The sequence below is a fragment of the Pygocentrus nattereri genome, chromosome 6, assembly GCF_015220715.1.
Source record: "Pygocentrus nattereri isolate fPygNat1 chromosome 6, fPygNat1.pri, whole genome shotgun sequence".
NCBI lineage: Eukaryota > Metazoa > Chordata > Actinopteri > Characiformes > Serrasalmidae > Pygocentrus > Pygocentrus nattereri.
In genome coordinates, this window is record NC_051216.1 from 28,858,152 (window position 1) to 28,878,291 (window position 20,140).

Below are 20,140 nucleotides of genomic sequence, written 5' to 3' on the forward strand. Positions count from 1 at the left end.
CTAATATAAGTGTTTTTTCTGTGCGCAGTAAGAAATTATTTTACCCCGCATTACTGCCTTTCCTGCTTCCCATAGAACACATGGCGATATTTCCGGCAGATTATTTTGTTCTAAGTATATAGCCCACTCTCGTTTAAAATAATTAATGAAATCTTGTTCTTTAAGTAATGATGTATTAAATCTCCAGTTCCTAGTTGGTGGTGTAACTCGTTTCTGTGTCAGAGACACAGATACAGGTGCGTGATCACTATACAGGTGCGTGTATTATCTTTAATGTGAAGTAATGTGGTGGATCAGCCTTATTTGAATGTTTTCAAAATCAAAGATGCTACCTCTATATGCATTTCCACCAATGGTCTATTTAGCCCCTCATATGGCCAAGACCTGCCAGCAGACCTAAAGTTTTAGTTACACTTCTTTAACCTAAGAAGAGCTCAACCAGTTTGTATTGAAGTCCGTGTAGTTACTGAATAATAAGCCTTAGTACATAATAAGACTAAGATTTTAAGGGGTAAAGGACAGGGTCTCCCCATGTGCAAAGGGAGAAGTCAGCTCATGCATCAGTTGTTTAATTTCCAGGCAAACAGCCATTAAGGCCATTAATTGAGTTATTCATTTTCAGCATTAGAAAAAAAGCCACAGATATAAATTTACTAGAAAATTATACAGAAGCCTCAACAACTAAGTACAATATCAAATGTTCCTGTATTCAGTGTCCACACTTTACCTTTGTTACACTTCTGCTTCTCACAGTCCAGATAATCCAGACACACTCAGTGATGTTGAGGTCTGGACTCTGGGGTGGTAAGTCCATTGTTCTGAGAACGCCAACAGCTTCTTTGTTTAATTTGTTTTTGTTAATTTCCTTTTCTCAGTAACTGCTTCTTGACAGCTGCACTTCCTTTCAGATATGTAGTGTTGTCTTCTCACAGTGGAAGGATGGAGAGAAACACCTGTGTATTTTTCAGATGTAAAGCAAGAGGGGAGCTTGATTTTCTCCTCTCTCTCAAAGATGAAAGCTTTAAGTACTGTTTATCTGATGGTGAGAGCTTTTTTATTGCTTTTTAAAGGTCTTACAACACAAATACAAAATAAAACATTTAAAGACAAAAGTACTAAAGTACTAAACACAGCCTTATAATCATGAACCAATATGCAAATAAAATAACATGAAAGAAAAAATAAATAAATCAAAATAAATAAATAAATCAAAACATTAAAGAAAAAAAAGGGGGGGCTGTTGGGATTATTGTGCGTTCAAGTGGGGGGATTACCAAAGTCCTTCGCAGGAAGCTGCGGGAGGGACCTAAAAAAGGTGATGAAAGGTGACCAGCACCTATAAAAGTTGTCCACTGAACCCGTCAAACTAAACTTGATCTTATCGAGGCGCAAAAAGAAAACAACATCACTTAGCCAGAGGGAATGAGAGAGAGGAGCGTGAGACTTCCAGCTGATAAGAGTTCTCCCCGCCTTGCCAATAACAGAGCAAAAGCTATAGATTCCAATTCTCGGGAATTCAACCAGATAGTGCCGATGTAAATACTAAAAATAGCTAGTAGAGGGCAGAGACTCAGATGTTTATTAAAGAGTAGAGTATACAAAGTCCCAGAATCTCCCCAGTTTACAACAAGACCAAAACATATGAGAGAGGGTCGCCGGGTCCTCGTCGCAGCGAGGACAGGCTGGCTTAACCTCAGGATAAATTTGTGCTAATTTAGCATTGCATAGGATAAACTGAATAACTTTCAGTTGCATTATGTTTAGCCTTGCACAAGAGGATGAGGAGTTAATTCTAGCCAAAGCTTCAGCCCACCATCTTTCCTCCAACTCAAGACCTAACTCCCCTTCACATTTAGTCCTGGCCTCAGAAATCTTTGCTTAATTAAAAGACAAAATCTTATTATAAAAAAACAGAAATAAGCTTTCACTCAGTTTTCACAGTAAAAAAGTCCTCCCAGGGGAGAACTGGGGGACATTCCAGAAACATGGGAAAAGGGATTGTGCACAATGTCGAACTTGGAAAAATCTAAAAAGGTCTGTTCTAGGGAGCCTAAATTTGGAAACTACTGAGGAGAAACTGCTAAATGTGTCATCAAAGAGATCCTTAAAGCTGGAAATATCTCTCCTCTCCCAACTTATAAATCTAGAGTCCAGGGTTGCAGGCTTAAATAAATGATTTTTCAGTAAAATGAAACATTCTGTGAAACTGGGTCCAGATCTTTGGCATAGACACAACAAATGGATTGGAGGAGAAATGAGAGGGAAGTATGGGAAGAGAGGAATAAACCAAGGTGCGAATAGAAGACGAGTGACAGGAAAGGGACTCCATAATACACCTGATGGTGACAGTTTTGTTGGTCTACCAGGTCTTGCACAGTTCTCAGAATCTCATTTTTGAACTCAAGTTTTACAAAGTAAAAAAGTTTGTATATCTCCTCAGAAATGAATAATGTGCAATCAATGCTGTTTTTGACAGAAAATTAATTAAATGTTGTTCTCTGACCTTTGCACAGTATCACAGCCTTAAAATGATGTCTCAGTGAAGCCACCAGGGCTGGATTGCTGCACAGTTTGGTGATTTTCCTGTTCACACATCTGATTCAACCCATCAGTTAATTACTAGGTTTAGCTGTTGTGCCAGAACATATCAGCAAACTTTGCTGGACACCAGCCATCATTTCCCCACCTAAAGTAGTTATAGATTAAATGTTTTCAGTTGTGCATCACATTCTGTCACGTTACTGCTAAATGTAAAAACATAAAATTTCACAAAACCTGCAGTTAGTTTTGTTCGCTTATGTATGTACATATGCATTAATTTACTGAGACATTAATTTATTCATTCATCCATTCTTTAATATAAGCTAAAAGCTGTAAATAAATGATTAGGGTGATTTGTTTATCCGGGCCATCCGGTGTCAAGAGACATTTTAAGAAACTATTATTTATCCCAAATTGAATTTACTAATGTAATGTTTCTGAGAATCAGAATCAGAATCAAGCTTTACTGTCCAGGTATGCTATGCATACAAGGAATTTGGTTTTGGTTACAGGAGCTCACAGTGCACAGTATCAGACAGACATTCTCAAGTAGAGAATAATATATATATATATATATATATATATATATATATATATATATATATATATATAGAGAGAGAGAGAGAGAGAGAGAGAGAGAGAGAGAGAGAGAATATAAATAAAATATAACAAAATAAAATAAAATAAAACGTGCATTCCTACCATCACTCACTCAGACACACACACACACACACACGTCATACCTGTAAACCTTACAATGTGCAAAGTATGAGTCTAAAGTGGAAACACTGTAAACTGAATAAAGGTTTATATAAATCAGGGTCAATAAAAGACTTCAACGTGCGTGTGTGTGTGTGTGTGTGTGTGTGTGTGTGTGTGTGCGCGCGCGTGCGTGCGTGCGTGCGTGCGCGCCACGCTCTTACCCACAATGCACGTCGCTCAGCCACGTCAGCGCTCCCCTATGGCTCCATCCTCCCTCAGCGGAGCGAACAGCTACAAACAAGCGGACAGAATGATGTTCATTTCTGGACTTCAGCGGCTGCGAGTGCACAACTGAGTCCCGTTAATCAGGACATGCCTCTGCACAGGTCAGCCGCCCTTCTGCTTCTGAGCACCTGTGTTGGCTCGTCGTGCGGGCCTCATCCTAATGAAACCCCTCAGGTTTGTCTGAGGTGTCCGAGGTGAACTGATCTGCGCCTGACACAGGGCACCTGATGAGCTTTAGGCAGTGAAATATTTAGTAAGGCAAATGATGTTTTTCAGAAAGAAGGAGCCCGGTTCTGCGGACTGCTGTGGACAGATGTTCCTAGCTAGCTAACCTAACCTAGCTAATTCGCTAACCTGTTTCGTAGCTCGATTAGCTAAGTCATGCTTCGGATTGTGCAGCGCTGTCAGCGTGTTTATTGTTTTGCTGTTTGGTTTAGAGTAACGTTAATAATCAGAAAAATGTGTAGGTAGCCGATTTATTGGACATGTAAAGGTTGCAAAGCTGCCAATCAACGAGGCTCGTTCAGCTAGCTGGCTAACCTAAATAGCCAGCATAGCTAACATTAGCTGCTGCTGAGAGAGCGGACAGTGTCTCCACAGTGTGGGTAAAGCGGGCCTGTCGCGTTTATCTCCGTTGTCTGTCATGTTGTGGCAGATTTTGGCTTTAAATGATGCCGTGGAGACCTGAAGTAAGAAACGAGGCAAATTCAAACGAATGTAAACAAACAGGCACTTAGCTGAGCAGAAAGCGGTACCTGAGTTGTCGCGAGAAAAACAGAAGGTGCTGTCCGCGGTACTGACCTGTTTCTGCTTCACTTTAATGTCGGTGTTATTTAAAATACTAGCGTTTATAAAATACCAGCAACGATACAGCGTGTCATACAGTTCGTTATACCTTTTTATTAGCTGGATCCTCCACTTGAAAACAATAAAATGTTGGCGCGTTTGAGTTATTTTATCTGCCCTGCTGTCTGAGTGTGCTTTTGCCATATAACGCTGCCTTAATCTAACTGACAGCTGGGCTGTTACATCTGGTCAGTGTTGTTTTAACACTGTTGTTTTTTGTCTGTTTGATTCTGCTGTAATGAATTATCAAAGGTGGACATAATGAGCACTTTATCGCCTGTGTTCATGTAGTCATAGTTATATGGTACAACAACTTTTTAGAAATTTGCTTGGATGGTAGGACATTCAGTAACATGCTAGTTGTTGTTTGTACCAAGAAAAAAGGTAGTTTAAAGACAGTACATCACTTAAAGCATGTTTTACATGACTTCTAAATAGTTAAAGTGTAATCAATGAAAGAGGAAAACTGTGTTTACATTTTGTCACTTACCATGTGGATGATAAATGGAGAAGAATGGCCACTTCATTTTTTGTGTGGATGGATTCACACGAAACACTGAAAGAAGCTTATTAGGTGCACTATTTACCTGGAAAGTAAGTTAGAGAAAACAAGACACATCATGGAAAAGCTTCCAAAAAAATTCAGTACTGTGTTAGCATAATAAGAACCCACTACTTCCTGAGTTTTGCTACTTTATGGTATAAATGTGACATAGGTAGTTGTGATTAAACTATCTTGTCCCATTTTCCTTTCTTAAAATTATATGAAAAAAATCTCAAAATGATACCAAACAGAACACATTTTTATTTAATTTTAATGAGTTTCATACAGCTCTTTTAATCTGACACACTCAGTAAAACAAACTGCTGGGTGACAGAATCAGCACTATTTTGTGGGCATTATATCATTAATTTAATTTTCATTATTAATAAAATATTTTACTAAGAATGTCACTAAATACTTAAACGAATGAAAAAAAAATAACGCTACACTGTATTTCCAAAAATATTCACTCACCCATCCAAATAATTTAATTCAGGTGTTCCAATCATTTCGATGGTCCTAGGTGTATAAACCAATCACCTAGGCCTGCAGGCTGCTTCCACAAACATTTGTGAAAGAATGGGTCGCTCTCAGGATCTCAGTGAATTCCACCGTGGTACCGTGATAGGATGCCACCTGTGCAACAAATCCAATCGTGAAATTTCCTCGCTACTAAATATTCCGCAGTCAACTGTCAGTGGTATTATGACAAAGTGGAAATGACAGCAACTCAGCCACGAAGTGGTCGGCCATGTAAAATGACAGAGCGGGGTCAGCAGATACTGAGGCGCATAGTGCGCAGAAGTCACTAACTTTCTGCAGAGTCAATCACTACAGATCTTCAAACTTCATGTGGCCTTCAGATTAGCTCAAGTCCAGCATAGAAAGCTTAATGGAATGGGTTTCCATGGCAGAGAAGCTGCATCCAAGCCTTACATCACCAAGCGCAATGCAAGGTGTCCAATGCAGTGGTGTAAAGCACCACCACTGGACTCTAGAGCAGCGGAGATGTGTTCTCTGGATTGATGAATCAGGTTTCTCCATCTGGCAATCCAATGGACGAGTCTGGATTTGGCGGCTGCCAGGAGAACGGTACTGGTCTGCCTGCATTGTGACAAGTGTTAAGTTTAGTGGAGGGGGGATTATACTGTGGGGTCGATTTTCAGGAGTTGGGCTCGGCCCCTTAGTTCCAGTGAAAGGAACTCTTAATGCTTAAGCAGACCAAGAGACTTTGGACAATTTCAAAGCTCCCAACTTTGTTGGAACAGTTTGGGGATGGCCCCTTCTTGTTCCAACATGACTGCGTACCAGTGCACAAAGCAGATCCGTAAAGACATGGATGCGCGAGTTTGGTGTGGAAGAACTTGACTGGCCTGCACAGAGTCCTGACCTCAACCTGATGAAACACCTTTGGGATGAATTAGAGCGGAGACTGAGAGCCAGGCCTTCTCTTCCAACATCAGTGTCTGACCTCACAAATGTGCTTCTGGAAGAATGGTCAAAAATTCCCATAAATACACTCCTAAACCTCGTGGAAAGCCTTCCCAGAAGAGTTGAAGCTGTTATAGCTGCAAAGGGTGGGCCGACATCATATTAAACCCTATTGATTAAGGTGGAATGTCACTTAAGTTCATATGCGTGTGAAGGCAGACAAGCCAATACTTTTGGCAAGATAGTTTATGTCAAAATCCGGGTTTACCCGTATAGATGATCAATCTTACAGCACCAAAACAATTATGTTTTTTTTTTTCCTTGATGAGTCAGCAATAGTTAGTTGGCTTGATGATTATTCTCCATCTCCATTCTTCATTTTTATTATTTGGTTTATTTAAAGTACCTAATTATGATGATTATTCAATTAGTTGCCAGAATTAATGGTCGACCATTTCATAACTAACATGATAGAGAATGACAGCCCTAATTCTAACAATAATATATTAAAATACTGATTATTCAGTGTCATAAGCTGTAAGTGAAGTATTCAGTTCACTTTGCATGCTTTCTTGCATTTACAGGTTTTAGCTGGAAGATGTCTATGGTCCTGTTTGCCTCTGTGGTGCGGGTGAGGGACGGCCTGCCTCTCTCTGCCTCCACTGACTATGAACAGGACAAAGGACTGCAGGAGACCAAGAAGCACCTCAAAGGCCTGTCAAAAAAACTCAGCCAGTTCCCTGACCGCTGCTCTCTCAAAACAGGCCAATACAATGTGAAGTAAGTGTTATAGCTGTTTCTATGCAGTTGTCCGTTGTAGGTGTCCGTATTCCTGAAGAATTGTGAGAGGTAAAGAGATGGCTGTAGAAAACTTTTAAGCTTTAATTGTGTAAGTGAAAGCACTTTAAACATCTTTATAAACCTGCAAATGTCATATGTTACAATGGTTGTCTACTTGTTGTCATGGAGATCTTATGCTTTAATCAAGAAAGAATCCTTCTTCATTTGTTTTTCTGCTAAGCAACATGGATTTGACAGAGGACTTTAAAGTGTCTTTAGTTGTAAATAGTGTTTAGTTGAAAAGACAGACCTAAATCTTCAGGGAAATTCAGTGTTCATTTTAGGACTCTGTGTCCCTGAAGTCATGATATATAAATTCTAAGTGTCTTAACTGTGCTTTGGAATGTCACCAGAGCTATTATGAGCTATGGTCAATTAAAGCTGTCTTCTTTCATGCAGCTCTGTGTGTGTGCAGGATTGCTTTATTATTGTCTGAAAGGACGTTTTCCTCACTCTTGCAATATGACAAACACAAACTTAAAGATCTTTGTTTACAAGTGACTTTAATGGAAAGCAATAAGAAGTTCTCCTGTGACATCTCTTCTGTGTCTGGATACAAAGTCACTCAGTCAAAATGAACAGAAGCTCTTGAAAGACGCAAGGTAGAGTGCCTGCACATCATTTACATCGGCGGCTAATCCAATGTGAGATTTAAAGTCTTCTTTCGGTGGAGGCTAACACAGATGTATGGCTCTTCTGAGGGCCTTGAGGGCAGCCGTTTTGAAGACTGGCACTCCAGGCGGGTGCTATTCATCACCCCAAACTTCATAAGCAGGCACAAATGCGTCGACTCTCCCCCCTTCCCCTCCTTCGGGGGTGTGAGTCATGAAATTGTTTCATCTCTCAGAGGAGACCTTAATAGAGAGAGATGCAATGACAAATTCTACCCCATTTCCTGTGAGGCTGTCAAGCTGCCTACGCTTAAAAGAAGAAGTAATTGTAGCAGTGTGAGTAATTGATGAATAGATTGGTATGGAGAGGTGCATTTCCAAGTAATGTGGATATGAACTCTGCTTATTTAGAGTTGTTTGAAAACTTTGTTAAATTTTTGTGTTGAGGGTTTCTCACCCACTCTAATCGTGAGGCAGGTGCTGTTTTCACATGGGCTTACTTAGCATGGTTAACAAGGATAAGCAGCTTTCCAAACAAAACATGATGAAGAGTGGGGTAAATTGCATTATCTTAAGCTTTTCTTTAAGACTTAGAATATGTTTTTATTTAGGGTAGTGAAGTATTGTAACATCATTGGTCATTTCATGACATCATTTCTTTGAGATTAATGCCTCTTGTGTTTATTCCTCAGTTTCACAAGTTCTCTGGGAGTGGGCTACTTGATGGTGTGCACAGAGAACTATCCCAATGTCTTGGCATTTTGTTTCCTGGATGAGTTGCAGAGAGAGTTCATTGTCACATATGATACCAAGCGCATTAACAGCGCTGTCAGGCCATACTCCTTCATCGAGTTTGGTGAGTGCCCCCGTCTGTGCATCCACCTATCTGTCCCTCCATCAATCAGTATTGATTTGTGACATACATACTACATTACAGTGAACCATGCCAGTTCTGACTCCATATTTTGGTCACAGCATATTTAACTGTCCAAACTAAAAATGTATGCAAGTGTGTGGTGACGAAACACTTATGCCACATTCAACAATCTAATTGGCCACCACCTGTCAAAATATAAGGTTTGTTTGCGTAAAGCCCCTGTGCCCTACTGTGGCGGTGGTATTGTATATTGCAGTGTTGAAAATTTGCAGCTCTATATGTGCCATTGCTGAGAGTCAACCAGATTGTGTCACTGAACAGGAAGTACAGTATTTTAGTGTTATCATTGTTGAGCATGGTTGCATTCATTTGTTTAGTTGCATTCATTTGTGTAGTTTTCAAATTTTGTTTTTTCTGATAGACAACTTCATTCAGAAGACCAAGCAGCGCTACAACAGCCCACGCTCTCTCTCCACTAAGATCAATCTGGCTGATATGCAGACGGAGATCAAGCTGCGGCCTCCATACCAGCTCTCTCCTGAGGACCTGGGCTCAATCAATGGCTTCTCCCACAGCACCACCTCCAAATATAAAGGCATAGGTACTGTCTATTCAACTCCTTGCTCTTATCAAAGATGCTGAGATGCTTAGTAACATGGCTTAGATTGCATGGTGGTAACTGGTACCCACTTGTTTTTATTCCTTATTAGTAATTTTACCATATTCTAATGACGTATTCTCTCTCCATTCATTCTCTGATTACTCCTAATTGACTCTTCATGGTTGAAAGCTTCAAGAATGGTGTCTGAAATTATTGAGTGCCTCGTTGTACCAGCATAATTGCACATAATTGTTGAATAGTCTTGTTTTGTCTGAATGTTAACATTTAAAATGTTATCTGTAACTCTGAAAAGCAAAAACATGTCTCTGCTTAATAGTTTAATTATGACGTGCTCGCTGTCAAAATCTGTCTTAGAAAAGGGTTCTTTCAGTCTGATTATTGTCTGGAAATGTGTCATTTTGGTGCAGTGTTCTTCTTGATTTGGTATATTTGTTTCGACCCTACAGCTCCTAATCAAATGTTGGAGCCTGTCACCTTGTCAGGCATTGTGGCATGTGTCCTAAGTGTTTTGTGCAGTGCGCTCAATTTACTCCGGGGAGTCCATGCCATTGAGAGCATATTGCAGGTAAACTTTTTGTTTAAGAATATGCCGTGTAACTAATTAAGAGCTGCTATGATGTACATATTTTCAGGTGAATTTATATTCTAGATGAAGATTCAGTTTGGTTTTAGATTTTAATATATGTTAAAGATGTTTCTTCTATGGAGCTGTAATTCTAGAAGTAAAAGTTAAATAAAACTTTCAGTGCCTGTCACACCAACCCTCTAACAAAATCTGACAAATATTGCAACCCGTTAAACTTATGACTTAAAAATAAAAACATCATCATGCAAGTGTATGCAGTATAAGCCCCTCCCCTCCCACTTTACCCTAATCGTATGCATCCAGATGTCTAGATTTGATCATTGATCATTTTTTCCACAAAAGACAGCAAATAAGAGACTCAGATGATTTTTTTTTGTTTTTTTTTAATTGTATTGAAATCGTTGCATCTTTATAAATAATGCATAACTACCATGTAATTACAATTCAGGAATGTAGGACATATGTAGTTCTTAGTTGTTGCTATGTAAAACAGTTGCGCATTGCAGCTGATGATCCAGCTCTTCTGTACTTCCAGCCTTCTACCGCAGCTTAATGCATCTAACCATTTAGCACAGGATATCCTGGTGCAATTTGTCCATGCAGCATATTTCCTTAATGCGGCACCCTGACTCCTGTTTTTCTGCTCTATCCGCAGAATGAGGATGAAGACTTTAATTACGTAATTGCCTTTTTCCTGGGTACGGCAGCCTGTCTTTATCAGGTAAGCAAGAGCCGTCCATCAGGCACTCAAGTGACTTACTGCCTGCCTGTCAGCCTCCATTACCCATCAGTGCAGAGCTGCTTTTACTCACTCTTAGGGAAAAGGGTTAAAAAAATATCAATGAGGAATCACTGCCCAACTTATTCACACCATGTGATAAGTATTTCTTTATTCATTTATTTATTTATTTAATTTTCTTAGTTTTTCCTGAAAATTCTCATTGAGGGTTTATGCCATAAAAACATTGCTTGTGGGGGTGTAAAAGCCCCATGGAACCTAACTCCATGTTTTTTTTTTGTTTTTTTTATCCAAGTAGTTTAATCTTGTGGTTGAACAGTATTTGTTAGAGATGCATATATATCACTTTCTCCTTTCTGATACCTGATCCTTAAGTTTTGGCCAATAGCTGCTACCAATAATAAAATAAAAACACCCAGTATTATTCTCTTCCCATAAAATACTGCTATTACAGAATTTGGTATGAGCATTTTTATAACTTCTAGCATGCAGACACAGCTATTGGTGTCCCCATCGTCAATACCAATACTGCTTTTAAGTGCCGTATTAGTATCAGTACTGGTATCTGTGCAATCCTAATATACACATTCAAAGTATGTCCTATCAGTAACTTTCTAGTGCCCTATAGATAGCCGATGTATTTTGCCCACATTTTACTTTTAAAAGTAAACTAGGCAGTCCTGATCTTGGTGAGTATGTAAGCAGTCGTCTAACCAATCACAAGGTTGCTGTAATAAAATAGTCTTCCCTAATGGCCACTTTGTTAAAGTCATAGAAACTTACCACGAGAAAGTTAACGACAAACAAAAACTAAAAACAAAATGTAGGCATAAATGAGCTAGCAAGAACAACATCCATTTATTTGTTAGTTCAGTTAACCAGCCGCACCAGCATTTCCTGGATGCGTATCCAGCAGTAAAGTGAAAAGGTGCCTTACTTTATTGAAGCTGTCTCCATAAAAAAAGCTGGACAGTGTTTTAGTTGGAGTGGAGACAGTGGGATATACAACACCACCTGCTTGCTTCTCTTGTGAAGTTTAGTTCCATTGCAGTCAGATTTAAACTTCACAGGAGAAGCAAGAACAGTCTTAACTTTCAGTGTAAGTTAATGTAATAAGATTTTATTCTAAGTTCTTTTGGGCTATTTACGTTTGTCTATTCATCCATGAAATTTGGATACAGAGTAAAGAGCAGCTGGCATTGTAAAATTAAAGAAAGTAAAGCAAGGTTTTCTTCCAACAGTGAGGATATGTACCCACTATTATGTTTTGTTTAAGTGATGTTGCAGGCTGGGAGTGTTAGTCTGAGGGATGTCAATCATGTTTGTTAATCACAATATTAGGACTACACCCACATAGCAGTCATCAGAATTTTTAAAGCAGAGATTTATTACATTTCTGTCCTTTTTTTCCCCATTCAAACTTGATTTTAGGATCATACAAGTATGAACATTACCACTATGACATTTTTACTGCTTTATTTATTTTCCGTGGATTATGGCCTATCGGTGGAATTCACGTTTGTGTTCAGAGCATGAGGGCTCTTTAAGATGCAATTGGCCTCATTTTCAGTGGCTGATAAAGAGTGTTACAATCTTCCTGTCCTCTAGCACAGTGCGGCACAGCACACTGCGTACTTGTGACAGAATTGATTGTGTAGCATTGTTCTACGAGGACACTGAGGTACTCATCAATGCTGTGTGGTCGATACTCTGAAGAGATATGGTGACAGTCTACACTTACATCGAAAGAGTGCCCTGGCCTCCACCCTTTGAGGCTGGTGATGTTTTGCAGATAGGCTGTGCTGAGTGGTGAATTAGGCTGAAATTAAATCGGGATAACATTATGTATACATATATTTTTTTTGGATCAGTGATCCTCACTGAAATAGATTTACCCACTGCTCTTGCTATGTCAATGCAAATGGCAGAAAAAACAGCAGCAGCAAGCTGCTCCATGTTTATTTGTATTTCTTAGTAATGGGAGAATGAGTGAGTTTATGCAACTTAAGTAAGTTGTTAGGTTCAGCAACAGCTTACAGTGGTGCTGGAAAGTTTGTGAACCCTTTAGAATTTTCTATATTTCTGCATAAATATGACCTAAAACATCATCAGATTCTTAAAAGTCCTAAAAGTCGATAAAGACAACCCAGTTAAATAAATGACACAAAAATATTTTTCTTGGTCATTTAATTATTGAGGAAAATGATCCAATATTACATATTTGTGAGTGGCAAAGGTTTGTGAACCTGTAGGATTAGCAGTTAATTTGAAGGTGAAATTAGAGTCAGGTGTTTTCAATCAATGGGATGACAATCAGGTGTGAGTGGGCACCCTGTTTTATTTAAAGAACGGGGATCCATCAAAGTCTGCTCTTCACAACACATGTTTATGGAATCATGGCCCGGAGTATGTGAGTATGTGAACCTTATATCTGGTGTGACCCCCCTGTGCAGCAATAACTGCAACTAAACATTTCCGGTAACTGTTGATCAGTCCTGCACACCAGCTTGGAGGAATTTTAGCCCATTCCTCCGTACAGAACAGCTTCAACTCTGGGATGTTGGTGGGTTTCCTCACATTAACTGCTCGTTTCAGGTCCTTCAACAACATTTCAATGGGATTAAGGTCAGGACTTTGACTTGGCCATTCCAAAACATTAACCTTATTCTTTTTAACCATTCTTTGGTAGAACGACTTGTGTGCTTAGGGTCATTGTCTTGCTGCATGACCCACCTTCTCTTGAGATTCAGTTCATGGACAGATGTCCTGACATTTTCCTTTAGAATTCTCTGATATAATTCAGAATTTATTGTTCCATCAATGATGGCAAGCCGTCCTGGCCCAGATGCAGCAAAACAGGCCCAAGCCATGATACTACCACCACCATGTTTCACAGATGGGATAAGGTTCTTATTGAGTAATGCAGCGTAATGCATTCCTTTTTCCAAACATAACGCTTTTCATTTAAACCAAAAAGTTCTATTTTGGTCTCCTCCGTCCACAAAACATTCTTCCAGTTGCCTTCTGGCTTGTCCACGTGATCTTTAGCAAACTGCAGACGAGCAGCAATGTTGTTTTTGGAGAGCAGTGGCTTTCTCCTTGCAAGCCTGCCATGCACACCATTGTTGTTCAGTGTTCTCCTGATGGTGGACTCATGAACATTAACATTAGCCAATGTGAGAGAGGCCTTCAGTTGCTTAGAAGTTACCCTGGGGTCCTCTGTGACCTCGCCGACTATTACACGCTTTGCCCTTGGAGTGATCTTTGTTGGTTGACCACTCCTGGGGAGGGAAACAATGGTCTTGAATTTCCTCCATTTGTACACAATCCGTCAGACTGTGGATTGGTGGAGTCCAAACTCTTTAGAGATTGTTTTGTAACCTTTCCAGCCTGATGAGCATCAGCAACTCTTTCTGAGGTCCTCAGAAATCTCCTTTGTTCGGGCCATGATGCACTTCCATAAACATGTGTTGTGAAGAGCAGACTTTGATGGATCCCCGTTCTTTAAATAAAACAGGGTGCCCACTCACACCTGATTATCATCCCATTGATTGAAAACACCTGACTCTAATTTCACCTTCAAATTGCCTGCTGATCCTACAGGTTCACGAACCTTTGCCACTCACAAATATGTAATATTGGATCATTTTCCTCAATAAACAAATGACCAAGAATAATATTTTTGTGTCATTTATTAACTGGGTTCTCTTCATCTACTTTTAGGACTTGTGTGAAAATCTGATGATGTTTTAGGTCATATTTATGCAGAAATATAGAAAAGTCTGAAGGTTTCACAAACTTTCAAGCACCACTGTAAAGGTTGTGTAGTGTGTGATGCATCAGTCACCAGTCAGGTAGTGTGAGATACCCAGTCTTTTTAGAATTTTTTTTTTTTCAGTAAATTGTAGTTAAATTGTATTTCTTAAAGGTTTAAACAGCTGTTTAAACAAATCTTTTACTGGACTAGTGTTGATATGCATAAAGAGCAAAACAAATGTCTAAAGTCCTTCATTTGGTCACATATTTGAAGATGATTTAAAGAAGGTGGAATGGGAGTGGCATTTAGGTGCAAACTTGTTTTAAGTATAGTGCAGTGTTCTCCAGTAATTAGTCTTTTTATGATATCAGTGCTAATTTCATTAAAATCTTCTTGTAATAAAAAAAAAAAAAATGATGAATTTTGAACTAATATTTACACGTATTTGCAAAGATCTTTCTAATACTGTGTCAACTCAAATGACACATTTTTACAGAATGCCACTACTGTATTACTGTTGTTGACCTTTTTTGCAGTTTTCTCTTGACTTCTAGTCTGGTTTTTGACCAACTAAGAAACTTCGTAGTTAAGGACAGTCCTTATGTGTGTAAATCTCCTGCTTGCAGTAAAGTAATGCTGCTGCATTTGTGTCTCTCTCTTCAGTGTTACTTATTTGCATACTTCTCAGTCTGGAGAAACATCAAGTCATTCCTGGCCTTTGCTCTGATCTGCCTGTGCAACATGTACCTGTATGAACTGCGCAACGTGTGGCAGATCCTCTTCCATGTAACGGTGGGGGCCTTCATCACTCTGCAAATCCGCCTGAGGCAGCCACAGGGTAAAGCTCCAGACTATAATGTCTGAAAATGCACCTAACTTGCTGAGAGACCAGGGAAACACACACACGGCCTCCCTCAACACCGTCATCTGCATCTGCAGTCTCCCACACGTCTTAGGACTGTGAGGGAAACACCAGGACACTGAATGATGTGAGTTCCACCTAAAGAGTCCCCTTTCAGTTAGACTCTACAGTGAGGTGGGTGTTGACAAGACATGGAGGCTGTGGTAGAGTCTGACTGTAGGAGGCATCATACTTATTTAGCTAACTGCTCTGGTTATCCTAAAATGTGTGCATTTCTCCATTTTAGCATTTTGTTACAAAAAATTGAAAGTGCACAGATTTGCATATGCTACGGTTATTTGAATAGTAGGCATTAATTTATATTTTTGTTAATTGATGTATCAGTGCATTTTTATGGCATCTTTTGTGATTAGAGATGATTGTTAAAGCTAACAGTTTTGCAAAGACTTTCTGGCTCTTCATAGAGATAAAATGTACAAATAGGACACCTACAGGCAAGAAACACCATTTCCTTTTTATATTGTACTCATTTATGCATGCACACACATCACAAACTTTAGTGTCATATTTTATATGCTTACAAGCTGCTGTCATCAGTCATTCTTACCCCTAAAGCACATTCAGACATGAGCATGATATGTTCTGCTACAGCTGTCTCAGTAGACTCTATGCTGCCTGCAGCTCCGCTGGCTGCTGATAGATTCCACTCTCCTTCACAGCCGAGGAGTGGCCTGCTGATGTATAGACTGATATATACTCTGTTTGCCACCTGAGGCTTTTGGCTGCCTCACTTCACTGAGCCTCCACTGGTGTGCACCAGAGCCGGCAAGCAAAACTGACAATTGAATGAATGAATGAATATGGTTACATTTGTGTGTGCATCTGGATTGTTCAAAAGATGTCCAACAAATGAGTGTTTTTGAATCTGCGAGACCTTCATTAAAGACGAGTTTGACTTTCTAAGAATGTACTATATTGTTTTTATGCCTGCCTCTGTGTTTTTAGTCTTGTATGCCTTTCAATAACTGTTCACATCCTTAACTCAAGCCTGTAATACTGCTAGCAGCTGAATGAAATGAAGTGCTCCTCTGTAATTCAATTCCTATAAAAGTAGTCTAGAAGTGTTGTGGTGTAAAATTGGGATGCCCTTTAGTGCAGTGAGAGTGTGAGTTCCATCACTACGTTTGAAAGTACACTTATTTTAGAGCAAAATAATGACTTTTCCACTTGGTCAACTCTAAAACTGACAAAGGGGCTTCTAGCTGTGTTGTCTCGCAAGTCTATAAGTTGAGCTCTACCACAAAAAAAATCTTTTGAGCCTGCTTTCACCCTAAAAATATCAAGGTAATAGAAACTAATTTAAGGTCGATGGTTCAGCCAAAAAACTACTTTAGTCCCCTAATCCCTGTTGTAATGTATAGACAGTCAGTCGTGACATGTTTGGTGTCTGAAGTTTGTTTCTTTTAGATTTGAATTGGAACTACAAGGCAAATGCTACTAACAAGTAGTGGAAATGTATAGCCACAAGATTAGCCTAACACAAACCTGCATGCCTTCATTATTACACTTGCCTCAAACCATATCAAGTTGCTTATGTCTGCTTTCCTTTGATATGCTGTTATCTAAAAATGAACAAAATGAATGTTGCGTAGCTGTATTTCTGCACACTGGAGTTGGAGAAACAGTCTCATTCAGCTGTGCACTCCTTGTTGTATAATCTGAATGACGAAGCTTACTTTGACTTTGTAAACATTAACTATCTTGAAGCCTGAATTTAATCAGTTTGTGTAGATAACAGTATGTCTAATCTTGTCAGACCACACAAGCAAGATATGAGATTACTATTTAATCCAAGTGTATGATAATTTAAGCATGCACTTTGTACAGTGCTGATTGGTGGTCATATGCTGCTGTTACCTTTTCGCTGCATTAGCCTCATGGCTCCACCGCAAAACTAAAATTTGGACACCACATTTGGCATCTTGATCAGACGACTGGTTCAGAAAGGTTTAGGTGATTTCTTATTGTCAAAATAATGGACAGAACTGAGCACCTACGTGAGGCATATACAGTACTGTAGCAGTAGTCAGAGACCACCCTTCATTCATTTTAATTTCCAGTCAAAATGACTGTTAAGTTGTTCATTTTTTAGAATCAGGAAAAAACTTTACAAAAATTACACACCAGTCTCATCAATTACAATAATATAAAAATTCATACTTTACCTGGGTAACAACTTCCTGTTCTGTTTCACTTTTAGTTTTTCAAATACGTCTGCAGAGATTTGTTTTTCACAATGTAATCACTCATGTTGACGTCTAGACTCTGGGATGGGCACCAGCAGATTCTTTACTTTTTTTTTTTTTATTATGGCTTCTTAACAGCTACATGTCTTTCTGACCTGTGGCAGTGGTAGGATGGACAGAAACACCTGTAGATTTTTTCACATCTGAAGAAAAAGTGAAGCTTGATTTTCTCCTCTCTCAAAGATGAAAGTGCTTACGGTTCTGGTGTCTGCCAGGTCTTGCGTTGTTGTTCGAGTCCCATTTTTTGCTCTCTTTTAAACATTTTCTGAACTACAGTTGTGGCAATGGAAAGGAAATAAATGAAGGTTGGTCTCTGACCTTTGCACTGCTTTGTAGATCTTCAGAATGAAATGAACGAAATACTTTTTGAACATCTGCATTCTTCTTAGTTGCATAACAATAAGCGGCACTTGAACTTCAGCCACTTTCCATCATAGTCTTGAAAAAAACAAAACTAAAGGGGCGAGATCCTGATGATGGAGGTGATTAGGTAAGCATTAGCAACGGTAATTTCCTTCGGAGCAGCGTGACTAATGAGGCTAATGTTCCAGGTTTGCTCTCGTCATGCTTGCTGCACTAACACACCTTTAGTCTTGTACAGATGATGGCCAATTTGAACTTATTTATACGCAAATGGAGGGAAAATGCCAGTGCGTGCGCAGTCTCGACGACTCCCACATAATTGAGGTTGTTTTTGTCCTCACAGGTAGAATCATTTTGTGCTGCTTTTTGGCAACTTTTAAAATCTAGACATTTGCACTGCCTTCCAAATTCGACCTTGAAGTTTAATCTTGCCTGACATACACAGCCTCAGGCCCACAAGCATTGAGCATCAAACACTTGAGAGTACTGATCTAAGGTCAGCACCCCCTTGTGCATATAATGACATTGGTCAGAATATGAACAGGAGTTTGATCTAATCCCTGTCTGACCTTTCAGTGATTGAACAAACTGACATTAGAACAAGCTGAAATCTGACGACCGTGTAACAGCCAAGCTCCCTTTGACAAAAGACCTAATTTGCCCTATAATATCAGGCCTGGCCCAATTTTAATGTCAATGAGATGTTCTTTTCATGCCCAGCACAAAGCGCTTTTCTTCAGTGAAGAATGAGCCTTAAAGATTCCTATAATAGCATCATTCAGCCTCAGCTGACTGGACTGAATGCATGCAGCGGTCAATTTCAAGTGCAATCAATCCATTCTTTGCTTGTAATAACTAGCAGGGGTATTTTAGTATCTTTGTTTTATTCAAGGTGCTACTGCATGTCCTGAAGACCATTTCATTTTCTTTCCCAAAAAGACAGATCTATACAAAGAGGTCTATACTCACTTGAGCATGGCCATCCAGAAGCCCATGGAGATAATCAAAGGCAGGGTTTGTTGACAGAGAACCTTGATTCATATTTCACCTTCCTCATGCATTTTCTATTGCTTTTATTATCTAAAGCATAATTTATATTGGGTTGGTCATATTTCTTATATTTAACATTTGTAAGTGTATTTATATTTTACTGCATAACCAATTGAATGAACTAAATGGAAACTAAGAAAAGTGCACTGCTGCCACCCTTTGGATATTGTAGGAAGCATCCACACCAAAACTCACCAAATGTTTACCATACAGTTGTACACAGATATTTAAACACTTCTAGTCAAGCTGCCTGTTTTGTAGATTTTCTAAGTGCAAATAAGTTGACACACTTAACATCCTCTACAGGAAACAGACTTAAATTTTTTTTTTTTTTATTTGGTTAGCACATTTCTATATATTTGTATACATAACATATTCGTGTTTATCTAATATATATATATATATATATATATATATATATATATATATATATATATATATATATATATATATATATATATATATAGACCTTTCAGTGATTGAACAGGGTGATATTATATATATATTATATTTTATTATAATATAAAATATATATTATATAATATATATATATATATAAAAATATAATTATATGTGTATATATGTATGTGTGTGTATAATATATATATATATGTATATATAAAAAAAAATGCACCATAAATTTTGCACAGGCCACATTATGTATTTCCTTTCCAATATGTTAAATTCTGTAAATATGCACTAAAATGTGCAGAAAAGTTCTCTTTAGAGGATGTGTATGTGTAAATCAACAAAACTATACAACTGTGAGCACTGATTGCTTAATTAATTTCAGGAACATAAGCATAGAAGTGATTTATTTGAATGTAAAAAAAAGGTATAATGTTTTTGACATGGCAGATAAGGAAAAAAAAAAACAACAACCCATTTATTAGCTCAGTGAAATTTGCAGTTCAGTAATCTCTTGCACTGAAGGTGAAGCACTCTCTATGTTGTACACAGACATACAGCTTCAGAACCTGGACATTGAAGGAAAAGGGATTTGGATTACATATAGTCTGACCTTCAACCCACCACTGAAGGGTCCCTTGTAGTGTAATGACCACTGAGATTCAGCTGAACACACTGACGAGAATCAAAAGGCCCCAGACTACATATATAAGAACATAAAATACCAAAATGTAGAGTGACATCACTGTAACTTCTCTTGTCAGACAAAG

General features: G+C 38.7%; 1 protein-coding gene across 1 annotated transcript; it reads left to right on the forward strand.

Moving 5' to 3' along the window:
* The first annotated feature begins 3,464 nt into the window (after positions 1-3,464).
* Positions 3,465-16,206, forward strand: sec22a (SEC22 homolog A, vesicle trafficking protein). Its single transcript, XM_017709531.2, has 7 exons — positions 3,465-3,629; positions 6,934-7,129; positions 8,493-8,656; positions 9,099-9,278; positions 9,746-9,864; positions 10,541-10,606; positions 15,045-16,206. The coding sequence occupies exons 2-7, from the start codon at positions 6,948-6,950 to the stop codon at positions 15,243-15,245; spliced, it is 912 nt and encodes a 303-aa protein (XP_017565020.1). The 5' UTR covers positions 3,465-3,629; positions 6,934-6,947; the 3' UTR covers positions 15,246-16,206.
* The last annotated feature ends 3,934 nt before the right edge of the window (positions 16,207-20,140 follow it).